At 43.8% G+C, this 19684-nt stretch overlaps 1 protein-coding gene across 15 annotated transcripts in view; it reads right to left on the minus strand.

Moving 5' to 3' along the window:
- Positions 1 to 1426: 1426 nt before the first annotated feature.
- The window catches only part of LOC143935951 (microtubule-associated protein tau-like), a 117335-nt gene continuing 99077 nt past the window's right edge, over positions 1427 to 19684 (minus strand). For 12 of the 15 annotated variants that reach the window (XM_077460183.1, XM_077460189.1, XM_077460187.1 and 9 more), the window contains 4 exons: positions 18198 to 18290; positions 16021 to 16102; positions 12484 to 12596; positions 1427 to 2940 (listed from right to left, as the gene is read on the minus strand). In XM_077460183.1, the coding sequence (XP_077316309.1) occupies positions 2725 to 2940; positions 12484 to 12596; positions 16021 to 16102; positions 18198 to 18290 (504 nt within the window). In that variant the 3' untranslated portion in view covers positions 1427 to 2724. Of the gene's footprint in view, positions 2941 to 8618; positions 8770 to 12483; positions 12597 to 16020; positions 16103 to 18197; positions 18291 to 19684 lie in introns of all 15 variants that reach the window. The other 3 variants (XM_077460188.1, XM_077460191.1, XM_077460190.1) reach the window with 3 other exon arrangements.

Raw genomic sequence — 19684 nt, forward strand, 5'->3', positions numbered from 1 at the left:
AGTATCAGGCTGCGACAGAGCAAAACTGGGAAAAAAAGGGGGTCTGAATACTTTAGGCTGGGTTCACACTAGAGTACGGAGCGGCTCACAGCAGGGGTCTGGTGGATTCCCATTCACCGGTTCTGGTCTGATTTCAGCCCACATTTTTGGCTGAAATGGATGAAGAGACACACAGGACTCCTATACAATTCGCACCAGAGCCACTCCGGAGATGCGTGAAGCGACTCCATAGAGAGCCAGTCACAATCTCCTGCTATGCGAATTTGCAATGGTGGGAACCCAGCCTGAATGAATGCTCAGTATAAAAGAAAAAGGGCAGTGGTCCACCCATAAAAGAGAAGCAAGGACTTGACAACAAACCTCTATACTCCTCTCAGTTCTGCAGCATCTACCAATGTGATGCTGCAGTTGTCCCATGTCTGATTTAAGACCGAAAATTACATGGCTGCTGATCACTCAGTTTTCAGTCTTCTTAGAGTGGAGAGCGGCCACTGTCATTCACCGCTCTCTGCTCTGCCCCTCCAGCGCTCTCTAGAGTGCCAGGCTGGAGAGGGAGCTGGCGCAGCTGGCTCCAACTCTTAGCCATGCTGAGAAGCGGGGACAGCTGGGTCAATCCCGACAACATGGTCGGGATCCTTCCAGTGACTGGAGTGTCTCTGTGATGGCGGGCTTTAGGCTGATTCTGGGTCAAAGGAAAGCATAGGTACACGCCTGTGACCCACAAAAGAAACTTTAAAAATGCTGGGAATATATGTAGTTCTATTGCCAGCATGTTTAAAGTTGTTGTTGAACTGCATATATTCCCAGCATGTTTAACGTTATTTAAGAGTAAGCCGATCAGGACTGGTTCTTCTTTTAATGGGCTACATTTGATGAGACGATATTTCCATTATTTTTCTAACTTTGCTTCTATCTGATCTGAATACAATTTTGGGTGAGTTGCTGGTGGCGGCTTCTGCTACTGCCAATGTATTGTTTCCACATAGACTTTAGTGGGGAAGGTTTTCCCCCCGTAGTCCAGCTCTACCCCGTCCAACAAGGTTATTACAAAGTTGTCACTCTGCCCCCTGGTGCTACTTGGTGTTCGACCTGGGTATCGGCACTGTAGCCCACCACCCCCAACCCGTATAAGATGCCAGCAGGTGTTTTAGTTTAGTGGTTCTGAACCTCAGTCCTCCAGTACCCATGTTTTGGGAACTTCCCTTAGATAAAACAGCCCTTATCAATACCATGTCATTGATATTCATTTAAAGCAGCTGTACAAAGAAAAGGAAAACCTGGCCCGTTGAGGACTGCTGTTGAAAAGCTCTGCTTTAGTTCACCCATAACCCTTCTCCCTTGTAGGTTTAGTGTATCGTACCTATACGCCGAAAGACTTGATAAATTAGCCCCCAATAGGTAACAGACTAAATCCCAGAGACCCTGATATTTTGTATTAATAACTTTATTTCCAAATCCACTTTTACAGCAACAGACCGTGTGAACCAGCTGGTCAGACACGACACAGAATATGGACAGCTACAGACACAAGGGTGGGGATGGGGGAAATTGATTATCAATGACGTTAACAGAGGGGAGAAAGGAAGGCAATACTGAAAATTAGGGAGGGGGTGGGGCTTGCTGAGATCAGACGACTTGCTTCATTGAAAACTAGCAGCCACTGCAACTTCTTCAATCCTGTATTTTTGTTAACGCAGCGAGGTCAGAGATAGAGGAAAGCTTGGCAGACTTTTGCAGAGATCCTTAGCTTATTAAAAGGCAAAACAGGGTAGATGTGTGGTTAATCATTGGCAGGATACAATGAAAATGATCAACATGCTTCTACAATGGACTTAACCCGCTCACTGCCAATGCAAAGGCCTTATCCTTCCAGGAATGAGCTGCAGAGGGTGCTGGGTGTGAGGTGTTAGATTAGAAATCTCCTGCAATGGAAGTCTCCCTTTGCACTATTTTGGCCATACTATGCTTGCAACAGGTTTTTATTTATTTTTTGGTTTGTCCCTAACTACAGCTGGGAGGGGGGGGGGGGGTTTGAGAGAAGAAACTTGGCGAGAGGAAGTGCCAGGCGGCCCCAAACAATAATTTTGTGCCTTCATCTGAAGAACACACAACAGCTCTCAGATCAATCCATTACAATCTTAATTCTAGAAGATAAAAAATAAACAATAAAAAGGTGTTAAACTGAGCAGATGCTGACTTAAGGAAGCCCTCTTAGCCTGCAAGGTGCAAATGACCACCTAGGTAGGAAACAGAAACTGGTGCAGGACATGTCATAACCTGCTCCCTCTAGTGGTGAGCTTTGGGTACTGTCAAATGTTGTAAGTAGTAATGGGGTAGTCGTATGCTCTAGATCCAAACACTGTTCTGTTTCAGCCTATCGGGTACCAATGCAAGTGGGCACTTAGGAACAACACTCTCCTTCAACACCCATTTTAATAACGCAAACCAAAATATACATAAAAATTGTTTAATACCATCTTTGCCTCTGCAGCAATGAAAAGAATATACACCTAAGATTTTCTCCCCTCTGCTACTAAGTGGGTGGAGATGGTCTTCCAAGGATGGGAAGTGTAATAAATAAGTATACAAGAGGCCCAGTTTAATTATGCAATTGAGTGTGGGATTTTCTTTTTGTTACTTTTTCCCTTTTATTTTACGTTAAATGTGTCCCTCGCACCCTCCAGCTCCCATCATCCTTCTTCTTTGGGGAAGGGAAGGGACAGATCACAAGCCTTGTTTGGCGAGGGAGGCGGAGACTTGGTCGGCCAGTGTGGACAATTGCGGGGAATCGGACATGTTTATGCTGCCAGAAGAGGAGACGTTGCTGAGACGGCGGGGGGAGGTGTCCCCGGATGGGTTGGGAGACTTGTACACGATCTCTGCTCCGTGGTCCGTCTTGGCTTTTGCGTTCTCCCGGAAAGACAGTTTGTGGGACTCAATCTGGGGGGGCAGGAACCAAAATAAATTAGAGGGGGATTGTAATGTACCAGTGACACCACCAAAAACAGCATGTACATAAGGCAACCCTGTGCTACAGCCCATAGTGACCACTAAGAAATGGCTGAAACGGTTTGCTGCGTGTTTTACAGAGCATGGCCCTTGGTTTGGGTTTGTTAGGAAGTTTGGTATGAGTCATTTTCTTTCACTTCAGCTATTATAGATCATTCATTTTCATGATCTGAGAATCACAGGAACATTTAATGAGCCACTGAAAAAAAACTGTTCAGCACTATGCTTTACTACTTCCCTAATCTCAGTGCAAAGATATTGACAGAGCTATTAAACTCCTGTGCTGAAGGATTAGGACCTCTACTTCTTGTATGGGTCAGGAATTGAGTAGAACTTTCAACTTTTTAGCTGTACATATGTGAATGGAACTCAATGTCATGCATTTTAAAGAGGGATTTTTAACAGCCCTAAACAAAAAAAACCTTTTTTCTCTGGTTCATTGATGGAGACAAACCTTCAGATACTGTAATGTTCTATTTCTACCTGTGGGCAAACAAGGCCTTTCGGGTGTTACTGGGTACTCTGTGTCTTCCTTCTGCAGAGGAACCCTCCATCCTGCTAGGTCAGCTGGGACCAGCTTTGACTGTCCTTCACCCTGATAGGTGTGCAATGGGTTGATTCTGAGGATTCAGATCCCTGTAACTTCAGAGCATTGATACCTGTGTCTGACATCCCCTGTGTGGGACACAGCTACAAGCTAAAGAGTAGCCATCATGTATTCTAGTGGACTATATATACCTCCACAAGCAGCTTCAGGTTTCAGCACTGGAAATGGTACAGATGGTAACTAACAATGGTCCCTCACTGGAAAGGTTCACAGCATGTTTATCTCCAGGCCCACACCATCATTAGATAGGTATTTACCCCTCTCCTCTCCTTTGCAAGGAGCCTTGACCATTGACGGAACCTACCTTTTCTTGGTCTACCTTAGCCACCTTCTCTGCTGTTGAAGGTCTAGTTCCGTGCAGTCTAACGTTTCTGCTTGTTTGGACCAGATATTACCTGGTTTAAACACTCTTTCCTCTTGGAGAATCTTTTAGTTCTGGGGTTGCACTCTGGTGTTCCAGGACAGGTGATTCCTTCTAAATCGTGGGGTCCAGCTTTGGGCAGGTCTCCTAAATTTTGTATCTGTTGGACACCATCTAGGTACTGCTATGTCTTTACCTCTGAGAACTAATGCCCGTCCTTTTTATCATTGGGAGAAGTAGTCTGGTTCCTGTGCTGGTCAATACTATGCGTCTGTTTTACCTATAAGGATAGTCCCTCTGAGAACTTGTTTCTCCTAACTGGTAGCCTCTGGCTGTGGAGGAGAGGGTCACACATCTAGGTTCATCTTAGATGCTTGCATTGCAGGTGAAGGTCATCTGTGTCTGCTTGGGCTCATAGCAGGTGGATATCCCTCTGACAAGAACAGGGAATGCTCTAGAATTCCAGGAATTTTAATACATTTTACTCTCACTTTGGGCCAACTTTGCTCTTATAAATTATCCTGAAGTAACTTCCATGTGGGAAATGGTTAATCTTTAAATTAGTGTTGTAGTGTATGCTGTACACAGGAAGCAGTGTCGTCTTTCAGCAGATGCTCCTATTACTTCCATCTTTGTACTAAATATAGAGCATCACCTGTTCTGGCACCTTCACAACTTTTTTTTTTTTTTTGGAAATGAATATAATGTTTCTCTTATTGGCTGAATCAGAGATAACGAGATGAGATGTTATCTCCTTCTCCTATCAGCCAATCAGAGGAAGCATTGTATTCATTGATTTAAAAAAAAAGACGCAAGGCTTCTCCTGAGTGGCAGAGGTGCCAGAACAAGCAATGCTATATTTAGTGTGTGGAGAAGTCCCAGGAGTACTCACAGGAAGAGGATGCCACCTCCTATGGTAAGAAGAGTCTACAACACTAAATTCAAATTAACATCAGGATTTTGTTGGCAAGAAGCTGGCCCCCAAAGCAAGTTTTATAATGTATTGCCATTCATGGAGTTTAATGGTTTTTAGTAAAACCCCATAGTTAAGGCATGTTTTTACCACCCCACCCAGACAATCTTTAGCTGCAGTGGCCAGAGGTGTACACCTTGCAGCAGAAGTCATATGTCCTGTTAGGCCTCTTTTACACGGCCGATCCATTCAGGTCCACCTGTCAGTTTTTCAAGCGGACCTGAACGGATGCTCCATAGAGGTCTATGGAGCGTCGGATGTAAGCGGTGACATGTCCGTTCCGATCCAAAAAGTGTGACGGAGGAAAAACCAATTTTTCCATCAGTCATTGGATCTCCCATAGGGGAGAGGTGCACTGTGACAGGTCCGTCCCTGCAAAGTGTGCAGAGACAGACCTGTCATCTTCCTGCTCAGCGGAGATCGCTCCGGCGATCCCCACTGAGCAGGCAGATCATCACTGATCCACCCGTGTGAAAGAGGCCTTATAGTTGGTGTAGCCTCCTGCCAAGCATGAGCCATTCAAATAAATGAGGCCTCTCTGCAAATGCCCTGCAACCTTATGCAGTACAGCTGACGTTAAAGCAGAGATCCACCCTAAAGTGTAACTTCCCCTCATCGGAACCCTCCCTCGAACACATTTGGCAGGCGGTAGCACCCACCAAAAGCAACAGGGGGTTAAATTCCTGCTGCAGCATTTGTACAACTTTGGCTGCTACCTCAGCAGTTAACAGGTGTAGGGATTAGGGGCGGTAAACTCAACTCAAGGGTAGCAGGCATGGCTGCTCCTCTGAAAAGCGTCAAGTGTGTTTGACAGGTGGTGAGGAGGCAATATGTTGCTTCCTCGCCGCCTCATGATTGCTGTGCAAAGCAGGCAATTGGAGGTTTAAACCAGGTGTGAGGAGGCAACACGGTGCCTGGTGGTTTTTGACTTCTCCCGTATTGTTCAGGTAGATCGCCACCTCTTTAAGGTTGCCTACCCCTGCTGTAGCTAGTCATATTTAGCTGGATATGTTCTGGAATACTTACTATATCATGACCTGGACCTTCAGACACGCTCTGCACATTGTGATTTCAGTCCAGGTACTATTTCATGTATTCTTTTGTATCTTTTTCTAAACAAATTGAACTGTAGTTAGTTTATGGGGACTACTCATGCACAGCAAAGTCATATCTGGCCGATTTCTGATGTCTTTCCTGTTAGATTTGTATCCCATGAGTTCACTTAACCATTTACCTAATGGGCACTTTCTCTCTCCTCCTGCCAAGGCCAATTTTCAGCGCTGTAACACTTTGAATGACAATTGCACAGTCATGCAACACTGTACCCAAACTAAATTGTTTTTTTAGACCGTTTCTGTTATTTAGAAAATGTTATACGCAATTTTTTTCTCCTGCACTGATGAAGCGGCACTGGTGGGGCTACACTGATTATCAGTGTGGATGTCCCCTGTGTGGATTTGCTTGTTATCGTCTCTCCTCACATGCGTGTCATTGAACACAGCTGGTCACATGGTAAAGCCGCTGTGATTGGCTCTTTACCCCAGTCTGTGGTCAGCTGTTTCCAAAGGACACAGCGATTACTGCCTGGCCACTCGGGAAGCCTGAGGACGTCATATGATGCCCTCCTGGCAATGTGTCTCCGCTCTGTAGCTGTTATTCGGCTATAGCACTGTCATGAGGAGGTTAAACTAGGTATTACACATATCTAGTTTTGTGGGGGCTTTTTTTCCCTTCAACTACACAATACTGAGTCCCCCTCCCTGTCATTTACACAATAGAGTAACAAGAGAGATTCCTCCATCTCCATCACTTATGTTGGATCTGTCTGTTTTTTTTTGTTTTTTAAATTACAGAACACCACATCAACACAAGTGATGTAGATGGAGGAATCTCCACCATTGCTCTATTGTATTCTGACATGGAGGGGAACTCCCAAATCGTCTAGTTCAGGCATATGCAATTAGCGGACCTCCAGCTTTTGCAGAACTACAAGTCCCATGAGGCATAGCAAGACAGCCACAAGCATGACACAGCCACAAGCATGACACAGAGAGGCAGAGGCATGATGGGACTTGTAGTTTTGCAACAGCTGGAGGTCCACTAATTGCCTATCTCTGGTCTAGTTGAAGGGGGGTAATTTTATATATATATATATATATATATATAAACACGTATACCCAGTTAAAAGGAGCTCATGGGCTATGTTTTATACAAATTTAATGGCAAAAAATTTGCCATTAAATCAAAAATCTGCCAAATATGACTTTTGTAGGGACAAACCCTTTTATTAGTGCACACCAAACTAACCAATTTAATTTGTTTAGATAAGAGAATGCATGAAATAGCACCTGGACTGAAATCACAATGCATAGAGAGCATGTCTCAAGGTTCTTGTTGATCCAGGTCATTGGTAAATAGCTTGTAGTATTCCAGAGAACTAGTACGTCTTCCAGAACATTTCCAGTTAAATATGACTAGCTACAGCATGCGCAAATACTGGAAACATACTAGATCAGTCATAAAATTCTAGTGCCTTAGGGGGCTTGAAAAAGAAAAAACCCTGTCAACATTGTTAGCGCTCTTCTGAATCCTGTATGCATGTAAAAAGCCCACTGGCTGCAGGCGCTGATTGAATGCTGGTTTTCCAGCAAAAATGTTGGACAGAAGCTGGTTGTTGGACCAGCTGAACAGACAAATGATACACACAAGTGTACGGGGGCTTTAGTTCACATAGGTGGCAATGGGGCAGTGAAAATAACAGGTGATTGATATGCATTTTTTTTTTTTTTTTAACCCACCTACAAAAGAATATAGGGGCGGTGGCGCTTAGGTCTATTCACATTGCTGTGGCTTGACCAATTTAACTGGAAATGTCACATTTAGCAGACGCTGCTGCTTGCCAAACACACCCATTGAAATCAATAGACCAAGAACTGTTTGTCAACCACTTGGCCGGCACATAATTACCGTGCACTATTGCAATACAAAATTTCATTTTGAGGGGGGAGGCAAGCAAGAAGCAGCAATAGCTCTCCCTGAACATTACTCGAAAAGCAATTATCAACCACAGATTGCTTTTCAGAGGTGTGGTAACAAGGCCTTAGCCAGTAGTAATAAGAATTGACACTAAGCATGTGCACCAGTCTCCATCCCAAGGATACTTCTTGGACTAGAGTCCCAATTCTTCAGCAAAGTGATCTGCCGCAAGGGTTTGTACAGCATCGGTTTTAACTAATAGCACCTTATTTACAGGCAAGGTCTTGCAGTACATGTGTTTTGGCTTGACAAAAGGGGCCATATTTCTGTTGGAGCATTTTCAATTTTATGGAAAACGCATGGTAGTACAAAATAAGTAAAGCACTATTGTTTGAAATGGATACTGTACAAACGCTGCATTACTTGGAAATTGCATAAACAAGTCTAGTTAAAGCGCTGTGTAAACTCTTGGCGCTATATAAATCCTGTATAATATAGTTGCTCCCACTTATTTACTCTTTGTAAAAGGTTATGTGCTAAACATTCCATCTTCAGCCAAGTGATTATTTTCTGGTGTTCAGCTGCATGATTGTTTCTGAAAATAAATATACAGTCTACCTTCTAAAATAACTGGATCTTAGTTATAACATATTTGCAACTGGATGCTTGACAACAAACAGTCCGGTACTTACCCCTTTCCAAAGCTAGTAGTTCAGGTATATCTGGTTCCTCAGGTGGGGGGGGTAGTAAATCTGGCTCCTCGGGCAGGGGGGGTGGAGGAAGGTTGGGGAACCCGTTTGGGGAAAGGCTCCCCGTTGGCTTGTCTTCATTCCCTTTCTCTCTCTGAGGGGTGAAAAGATGAGTTGGGGGTGGATGAAGGGGATGGAACGTACACAGAGGAGGATGGAGAAAGTAAAGTAGTAGCTGGCTTAGAGAGAGGGGAGCACCAGTGCCATCAGGGTTCAGCTTTTCCTAATTGCTGCTACGCCTTTGTGTCCTGATTACAATCCCATAAGTTGGCCTTACACCATATAATTTTCTTATTCAATTTCCTTTAGGTTTACCTTTTAACTATGTAGTGCAAGGACCTGCCTGCTTGCATACAGCTTGAGAGTGTTTAGGTTTGACCTCATTTTATTAAAATTAGGTTTTGGTAAATATAAAGGAATATTGTATAATGTGTGGCCAGCCTAAGGAAGCTAAAGGAAGCTAATATGTCAGTAGTAGAGCACACAAGAAATGTACACATGCTCCACTGTGGACATGAGATCTATGCTGGATTTTGAGTATGTATGGCCAAAATAAATCACGATTTGAGTGCATTTCTGCAGTACATGAACACCTTCCCATGGTTTGATCTCAAAACAAAACATAGGAGCCGAGTGTATTTCTGTCCAATCACCAGCTAACAATAAAGTGCCTTAGCTGGACTACAGAACAACTTCTGATCTCCATACACGGGAGAACGGTTTGGAATGGTGGTGTTGGCTCACTACAGAAAGTTTGGACCTCACAGGATTAATATTAGGATGAATTAGACAGATTAATAAAAAAAATTCTGTATTTGGCGGGATCCATAGGAAATCCACTTTCCTGCTCTCCCAGTCTTTAGATTTTACAGAGGTGCTGGAATCTGGCTTGAATGCTTTTAAAAAAACATCTTAAAGACTCTGGTTGAAATTTGAATTGGACCTTTCAGTGGGAGTCGGCAACTGGTCTACTGTGATCTACCCATCAACCTGTGACAGGTAGATAGTGGGGCTCTGCCATGTTGTCCAAGTAGATTGCTACCTCTCAAAGCTTGCCTACCCCTTGAACTTACAGAGTAGAGCCACTTATGGTAAAAGGCAGTGATGGTGAACCTTGGCACCCCAGATGTTTTGGAACTACATTTCCCATGACGCTCTGGCACTCTGCAGTGTAGTGGAGCATCATGGGAAATGTAGTTCCAAAACATCTGGGGTGCCAAGGTTCGCCATCACTGGTATAAGGTTATAGGTGCCAATATTTATTGTGGGCGTCAGCTGCTACTCTAAGATGGGTAGATCAAACCAACTGCCCTGGCTTTGACTATGTATGACTTTACAATTGTATGCGTACATTGTTTGTGCTAAACCTTTTACCATTATTTAACCATGTAGAGCGGTGGTCATCAACCCTGTCCTCAGGGCCCACTAACAGGCCAGGTTTTATGTATTACCTTGGGGAGATGGAGACTAGAATACTGTAATCACTGAGCAGCAAATGAGATCACCTGTCATGTATTTCAGTTATCTTGCAATCCTGGCCTGTTAGTGGGCCCTGCGGACAGGGTTGATGACCACTACTGTAGATGGCTCTATTATTGTCTATGTCAACCTTACACTGAATTATAGGATTGTAAATGAGAAATGCTCATTTCTCTGCTGGCACTGATGACTGGTGGAATAGGATAGATCAGGAATAATAATGTGAGAAGGTAACAGTACAAAGATGAGGAAATATGGAAAAAAAATGTAAACTGAATATGCAAAGAGTGGCTGTATCCTAGAAGGAAGTAATTGGCATTTTATATGAAGAGGATTTATTCCTAAAGACATACTAAGCTGCCTAATTTGAGTAAGGCCAATTAATTCTGGAGTACAGATTCTAAGTCCTGCATACTGGTGGTGCAGTCTGCACTTTATTCCTTTTATGTAGCATAGTCCATATTAAATGCCATGACTTCCCTCTCACATTACAGCTTAAGAAGGGAGGAAACAAAAAAAGAATTTGGTGAGAGAGAAAGGCAACATTTTTGTGAAGCTGGGTGGGCAGAGTGGAGCCCAGGAATAGTTTTGCAGATGGGTGAAAAGGTGCACAGACTGAAGAAAAACCAAACAGTTCTGCATAGTCAGGGGGAAAAAGTGATTTCAGAGAGATCGGAGGCCCAGCAATGAGGCCTACCCTACAAAGTAAAGCGGTTCTCCTGTAGAATGAAGAGTAAGACCAGTATTTGTGGCGAGGAGCAGAATAGATATAGCTTTGGTTCTGCAGAAAAAGTGTGAAGTAAAGCCAGGTATTGCTCAATGCAGCCAGAGAGAAGTGCTTACAAACTGTTATTAGAAGCATCAGCACACACAAGATTCACCAGTTAGTCATACATTGGAAGAACACTGCAGTGAGATGTCCACGGCTGCTGCCCTAAGAAATCAGCTTCTAATGCCAGCTCCAGGATAAAATGTCTTTCTGGCTGTACTATCTCAGGGGAGACATCTTGGGCTCTTTGCACTGCTTCTGACCACCATCATGTTAATGTTATTGCATCCAAGGACAGTAAAGAAAGGAATATTCCCCCCAATATAATCATCTTACTCTAGCAATACACTGCAAATTTCCTTCTGGTTGCAGGAAAATGTGCACAATACCTACCCCCCCCCCCCCCCCATATCAACACAGACAGTGCTGACAGGGGGGGGGAACCCATTGTCTGCACCCAGCAGGGATGGTGAAGACAGTGATAATTGCTTGCGGCTATAGAAGCCACTGGCAATAATCGTAAGAGAATCCAGCAGGCTGGGTCGTACCCAAGTTGCTTGGTCATTTCATGCTGAACTGGCAAAAATTCAAACCATGTTATAGCCAGCCTTAGTTACAGTGCTAGCGTTTACTTCAATTTTTAAGTAGTGGTAATTGTTGATTATTTTTTTTTTATTATTATTATTATTGTAAGATACCAGCTTGGCACACACCAGGTCTATATTCACAATGGGGAAGTGGATGCCCCCCTGCTGTGACTATACATCCCAAAAACAAAGAATACTACCATAATTGCCCTTAAATCACCAGTCTTCTATACTAGTGCTGAGGTGGAGAACTATGAGTAATTCTTAGCCCTGTTTCCTTTCAATAGAAGAACTTTGCAATGGTAATTTCCTATCTAGGAACTGCAACCAAAAAGAAAAGAACCTCCTTTTATACCATCAATTAAGTGGGCTTTAATTTTAATTCTTGACATCAGCTTTACAGAAATGAAGCCACCACCACATTATGTTTTGGTTCAAACTATAGCTTTCCTTAAGTAGACTGTCCACACCACACATCATTCAGATACTGGTGTGGATGATATTGGTAGCTGTTAATTGGGACTGCTGCAGGTGGGTATGTATAGAAGGATCCATTTTTGCTCCACAAGAAAGGAGAAAATAAATAAATAAATAAAAACACCCACCTCCTGCTGAAAAGCATAGATTAGCACATGGTTGCTCAATCTGTGACCCTTCAGCAGTTGCGGAACTACAAGTCCCATGATGTATTACAAGCATGACTCCCAGAGGCATGATGGGACTTGTAGTTCTGCATCAGCTGGAGGGCCCCGGGTTGTGCAAGAATGAGATAGAGATTAAAGTGCAACAGCTTAGTAATGATAAGGATTTTACAAGGTACCAAACGCCTTGGTAAATGGTTGTCATAGCTCTCACAACAGCATTACAGCCTGGAAGGGGGATCACATCATAGGATCTCTGCCTATGGTCACATGATAAAGGGAGCAGCAGTGGACAATCTCATTCTGCTGGTGGGAAGGGGGATACGCATTACCTTTTTGGTCCCTCCGCCAGGTGTATGAGTAATATTGTCCAGTGAGCCAACCTTAGACTGGACCTTCTCCTTAAAATCCAGCTTCTCTGATTTCACCTCTATGTTGCCTCCACCTGTAACAACGAAAAAGGGCAAGTGATGAGAAAATTGGGACATAATTCTGAAGGGTAGCTTGTCAACATTGTGACACCTACAACAGAAATGTAAAAGTTTACGTCTAGCAGATCGTTACAAAAACCAAAACTGCACTGCCTTCCCATAAACACAACAACCGAACACTGTCCCACCCCCAAATCTATGCTAAACTTTCCCTAAGGACCTACCTACTCATATACGGAGGCAAGAGCCTGCAGTTTTTACCACCCCGATGCTCAGCTCTTGTTGCCTAAACAGTAACTTTCCATAGATTGGAGTGGGGGATTTTATTCCAATGCTGCAAGCATAGCCCATTTTAGGTCTATAAGATGAGCAGGCAGTGTAGACGAGACTTCTTGACCATGTTTCTACAGTTAGTTCTATATGCAGAATCTGAGTTTGGCTAAGTCTGTGCGGTTGGCCTTGCTCTTGCTAGTTTTGCGGTAATTAGACCCATAATACAAACATATGTTTTTAGCCTCTCCTACAAGTTGCAAGATAAGGCAGAGTTTAACCACTTTCAGACCGGACCATTTTGCTGGTCAATGACCAGAGGTCTTTTTACACTTTGGCACTGCGCTGATTTAACTGGTAATTGCGCGGTCATGCAATGTTGTACCCAAACAAAATTTGCGTCCTTTTCTTCCCACAAATAGAGCTTTCTTTTGATGGTATTTGATTGCCTCTGCGATTTTTATTTTTTGCGATATAAACGTAAAAAGACCGCAAATTTTGAATAAAAATGATATTTTCTACTTTTTGTTATTAGAAAAATCCAATAAACTAAATTTTAGTCATACATTTAGGCCAAAATGTATTCAGCCACATGTCTTTGGTAAAAAAAAAGTCAATAACTGTATATTTATTGGTTTGCGCAAAAGTTGTCACATCTACAAACTAAGGTACGTTTTCGGGAATTTACGCAGCTTTTAGTTTACGACTGCCTATCTCATTTCTTGAGGTGCTAAAATGGCAGGGCAGTACAAAACCCCCCCAAATGACCCCATTTTGGAAAGTAGACCCCCTAAGGAAATTGATAAGAGGCATGTTGAGCCCATTGAATATTTTATTTTTTTGCCTCAAGCGATTGAATAATGACAAAAAAAAAAATTTTTTTTTTTTTTTTTTTACACAAAGTTGTCACTAAATGATATATTGCTCACACATGCTATGGGCATATGTGAAATGACACCCCAAAATAAATTCTGCTGCTTCTCCTGAGTACGGGGATACCACATATGTGGGACTTTTTGGGAGCCTAGCCGCGTACGGGGCCCCGAAAACCAAGCACCGCCTTCAGGCTTTCTAAGGGCGTAAATTTTTGATTTCACTTCTCACTACCTATTACAGTTTTGAAGGCCATAAAATGCCAAGATGGCACAAAACCCCCACAAATGACCCCATTTTAGAAAGTAGACACCCCAAGCTATTTGCTGAGAGGCATGTTGAGTCCATGGAATATTTTATATTTTGCCACAAGTTGCGGGAAAATTACAAACTTTTTTTTTTTTTTTCACAAAGTTGTCACTAAATGATATATTGCTCACGCATGCCATGGACATATGTGAAATGACACCCCAAAATAAATTCTGCTGCTTCTCCTGAGTACGGGGATACCACATATGTGGGACTTTTTGGGAGCCTAGCCGCGTACGGGGCCCCGAAAACCAAGCACCGCCTTCAGGCTTTCTAAGGGCGTTACAGTTTTGAAGGCCATAAAATGCCAAGATGGCACAAACCCCCCCCAAATGACCCCATTTTGGAAAGTAGACACCCCTAAATTTAGGGGTACACTAGTGAGACTAGGTAATAAATGGCGGGTGCCCTGAAACTATAAAAAAATAACTAACCAACCAGCGTCACCTGTAACAGTTATATGGTGATCACTGGTGAAAGGGTTAACTAGGGGGCAATCAGGGGGCTTTATGCGGTAGTATATGGGGGTCCCTGGCGCTATAAAAAGCTGCGGCGAACCTAAATACCTACCTGCCTAACTAGCGTCACCTGTGACACTAATACAGCGATCAGAAAAACGATCGCTTATTAGGCTGGGTTCACACTGGAGCGATGCGGGAACGCCACGAATCCGCGGCGGGTTCCCGCATCGCATGCCTCCCGGCGGCAGTTCACACTGCCCTATGTGAACTGCTGGGAGTGTCAGTGAAATGCTAATGACACCCCCAGATCAGTTCGCATATCGCAGTGCGATCTGCAAACTTGGATCGCATGGTGTGAACACCCATGCGATCCGATTCTGCTGCGGACCAAAAAAAGGGTCCCGTGCGAATTTGCGGCGGGTGCGGTCGAATTCAGCCATACTATCTGTATGGCTGAACTCGAATCGCACAGAGATCGGATGTGATTTGCACTGCAGTGCGGTGCGAATCACATCTGTTCTCATAAACCGCTGCAATGTGAACCCAGCCTTAGTGACACTGGCGACGGGGGGTGATCACGTGGTTAAACCTTTATTGGGGGGGTTAGGGGGGTACATTAGAACTAAAGGGGGCTAACCCTAACTGCCCTAACAGTTATTACAGTCACAAATGACACCAATGCAAAAAAAAAAAAAAAATGACATTGGTGTCACTGTGACTGGGGGGCAGGGGTAATTGGGGGGGTGATTGGGGGGGGGTGAGTGTGCCTGGCATGTTCTACTGTGAAGTGTCGTGTTGGTGCAACTCACCGATCCTCTCTCCTCGGTGTCGGAACGAAAAATACCGACACGGAGGAGAGATTACATCACTTCCTCTCCTGTGTTTACATTACAGGAGAGGAAGTGATGTCACGGAGGATTTTCATTCGTCGGGAGCGATCGCGAGGGGGTGGCCATGAATGAATGGCCGCCCCCTCATCCCGGATCGCTCCCGAACGAATACCGACCGCCGCAGGCACCGGGGGGGGGGCCCGATCGGGCCCCCCACCCGCGGGAAGGCAGGGACGTACATGTACGCCCATATGCCTGCCCGTGCCATTCTGTCGTCGTACATCGTCGTGCGGCGGTCGGCAAGTGGTTAAACCTCTAGCACATGGGTCTTCAAACTATGGCCCTCCAGTTGTTCAGGAACTACAATTCCCATCATGCCTAGTCATGTCTGTGAATGTCAGAGTTTTACAATGCCTCATGGGATGTGTAGTTTCGCAACGCTGGAGGGCCGTAGTTTGAGGATCCCTGCTCTAGCAGATGCTTCTTGCTGGCTGCACCCCTATAAAGGACAGTTTTGCCCCAACTGCCGATGTAGTCAGGAAGTGAAATGTCCCTAAACAGAACTTCTACCAGGTTTTTGTCTTCTGTGTTCTAACCCTTTCCTCCTCCTATTCCAATCTAAAAAAAAAAAAAAAAAAAAAGGTTTTGGATTGGCATTCAACTTTTACAAGTGTATTCTGAAAAGAGGGCTGTACCTGGCCTGTGATGAATATTGCCCATAGATCCGCACTTGGATGTAACACGTGAGAGATCAACTGGTTTGTGTGTGATCTGCACCTGAGGATTGCAAAGAGACAAGATTACATGTAAACCCCAAACAAATGTCAGCAGTTATTCAAGAATTTAGAGTCCGATCCAGCATCCAAGTGCATCTGCCACCTAAACACAGAAAGCAGCCATTCTGAACACAGACGTGGTGTAACTGCAGCATCATCAATCCCTCTCCAGAGATTTAGTCATGGATCCAGCCCATATAATGGCAACATGCATAAAAGTGTGTAGGCCACAGGTGCATTTACAGGGGAAAAAAAATGCAATAAAATCAAGAGTTATATTTACAGGATAAGATTAGATGCATTTGTAACAATTATAAAGTCCATTAAATGCTAGCTCTTGGTTAGAGAAAGCAGCTGTAAAATCTAACAGGTGTTAATATTAGGTGGAAATCTCTTGACTTGGATGCTGGTCCCTGTATTGCAGGCAAACTGTGAGATTCTTTAATCTTATTCACCCCGCAACCATTCATATAAAATCCAGTATTTAAGAGATCCTTTGTGTAAATTATGCTGCAATACCAGATTTTATCAGCAGTTACTGCAGCGTAAATCTGCAATGGCAGTTTCTGCTCTAGGTAAAACCTGGGAAGTCAGGTTACTGTCCTGTATTATTGATGCCTTAGGGCAGTGATGGCAAACCTTGGCACCCCAGATGTTTTTGAACTATATTTCCCATAATGCACAACTACACTGCAGAGAGCATGAGCATCATGGGAAATAGTACCGAAACATCTGTTGTGCCAAGTTCACCATCACTGCCTTAGGGTCTCCTAACAGGATCTAGAACTCCATCAAAACCATGGTTTTCTTTTGAGGACAAAAAGCCCCCCCAACATGTAATAGGATGTGAAACTTTACCAAAATTAGTGAGGGATTCTTCAATAGAGGAATGAGCCCATCACTGTGAACAGGGGGGAGACAAGAACAGGCTTTGATAGAAACAGGGAGACTTAACTACTGGCCTACAAAAAGAATAAACAAGAGAGCCCATTAAGAGATTTCAGAGAAAGGGGAACAGCTGCCACCTCCTGACAACTAAAGGGATGTCAGAGCGGTGGTCAAAATTTGTCTAGATCAGGGGTCTCAAACTGGCTGCCCTCCAGCTGTTGTGAAACTACAAGTCCCATGAGGCATTGCAAGGCTGACAGGCTCCTTTCACACGGGGCTGTCAGTTTTCACTACTCCGCTTGCTCAATTGATCTCCACTGAGCCAGCGGATGATAGGGATAGACCTGTCAGAGTCCGCTCTACCCTATGGGGGCATCGGATGATTACAGACCCCCCCCCCGTCAGTTTTCATCCAATCGACAAGTGGAAAATAGTACATCCATCCATCTGTCTGGATTTTGCGGACATGTCACCGCTGAGCTGTTTGGAGCGACCGTTCAGATCTGCCTGAAAAAACTGACAGACGGATCTGAAAGGTCTGCATGTGTGAAAAGAGGGCCTTACAGTACAAGCATGACTCCCGCAGAGGCATGATGGGACTTGTTGTTTCGCAACAGCTGGAGGGCCGCCATTTTGAGACTCCTGCTCTAGATAGAAGGGCATGTGAGACAGTCACCCCAATGACCTCTCTCTAGGTTGCCTTACACCAAAGCTTGCAAATGATGAAATCAGAACTAGGTATTATTACTCTTTAATACAATGCAGAATACAGCGGCATCTCATGCAGAGAGAGAGAGCAGCATTGCGCTCTGAAGATAGCACCATTCTATTCATAGTTTTCTAAAAATGTGCTCCTCACATAAACAATGATTTTAAATGGCATTAGATTGTATTACAATAAATGGTGTTCGTTTTTTTTTTGCTCTCTCTACACTGTAAACCATATGCGCAATTGCATGCAATGCAGCATACAGAATCAGTATATACAGAAACGTTATCTGTTATTCCAAGACACTTGTTAATCTTGTAAAAATTATAATCTCTGCTTTCAGTAGGAAGTTATTACAGTGTGTCAGTGTTGGGTGCATGCAGCCAGAATGAGAAAAATTAAAGTGCAGCAAACAAGCAGAAAGGACGCCATGATGGCGCGGCTGGTGACGGATTGGTTGGTGGTCAGTGTATCTGTACGGAGAGAGTGTGTCACTCACTGCTCCTCCCCCAGGGACATGCTTCAGGTTGTCCTTGGATCCACACTTGGACTGAACAGTACTGACATCAATTTTCTTGTGGACAATCTGCACCTGCGGGAGGGAACCAGGTAGGTGCAGGTGGTAAAACAGAGCAGAAAAAGAAACGGGCAGCAGATGGCATGAAGCGGGAGTGAGTGAGTGGAGTGGAGTGGCGTGAAGCAGAGAGATGTGGAAATGTAGCAATCAAATGAGATGACAGGCAGAGAAGGTGGACAACAAAAAAATATGGCAATCAGCATGTCTTTTACAAAGTTGCTTCCCTCCTCCCTAGTGGTCTTTGTTAAAGCTTTTAATTTTCATCATCTTCTATAGTAATAAACTGACAGCTGGATGAGTACTTTTACCATTGTACTAGTTCATATTATAAGGCCCCATTCACACCTGAGAGTAGCGTTTTCAAGCAGAAAGGCGCATGATTTTACTGCAGATTTTCATGCGTTTTGCGGCGATTTTGTACAGGACAAAAGTTCACCAATGTAAAAAAGCATAAAAACACCAAAATCTGCCTTAAAAAAAAAGCTCCAGAACTTGTTTGATCTTCGGGCGTTTTGGAGTGGAGATGTGAACCATCTCCATAAAGAATAATTGATTTTTTTTCCCCTCCAGCGTTTTGTAGCTTCAGGCTTCAAGCTACAAAACGCTGAGGTGTGAATGGGGCTTAAGGGTAGCCAATGCTACCGAAGTATCATTGGGCATGGGCCCATGTGGCCTGACCACCAATCCAGGTGGAGGACAAGACAGGAAGAAGTGTTGGCAAAAAAAAATAAAAAATCAACTTTAAATTAGTGTATCTGTAAAAGAAAAGGATGTAAACAGAAATCAAATCTGCTTTGACAAAGAAAATTGATACGCAGCTGTCTAAAATTCCTAATGGTAAGCCTTTCATGAAAGAATGATGGAGTCTGCCATTGCTGAACTTTCTGAAATTGCTAGTACCCCAGGATATTACACGGACTCCCTGACTTAAAGTAAATTCCTGTGTGTGTGTGTGTGTGTGTGTGTGTGTGTGTATATATATATATATATATATATATATCTCCAACTAATCTTCAAACTGCTCCCTCCTACCATCTATACAGACTACCTGGGGAAGAAAGATCACGTGAGCCAATCACGTGATCGTACCCAGAGCAGCAGCCTGAAAATAGGTTAGTATACAGATATTTCTTATACAGTGTAGGTGTTAGGAAGGGGAGGAAGCAGTTTTAAGATTTGAGAGGTATATCTCAGAATACTACTTTAAGGCACTGACCTGAAAAAAGTAGGTAGACCAGGAAAGTCATGACAGCCTTATCTGCATACTTGTTCCGGGTCAGTGACTCAAAGTATGGAAGCATGATGGCCAGAGAAAAAAAAAAATGTAAAGAATAAGAAATGAAGAATGGCAGCCTCCATTTCTAACAGGAAAGGTTTCCTTTTCAGGATATGTCTGGACAAAACATTAA

This window comes from Lithobates pipiens, unplaced genomic scaffold (assembly GCF_037356315.1).
Source record: "Lithobates pipiens isolate NorthernLeopardFrog02 unplaced genomic scaffold, aLitPip1_a1.2 Scaffold_28, whole genome shotgun sequence".
NCBI classification, from domain to species: domain Eukaryota; kingdom Metazoa; phylum Chordata; class Amphibia; order Anura; family Ranidae; genus Lithobates; species Lithobates pipiens.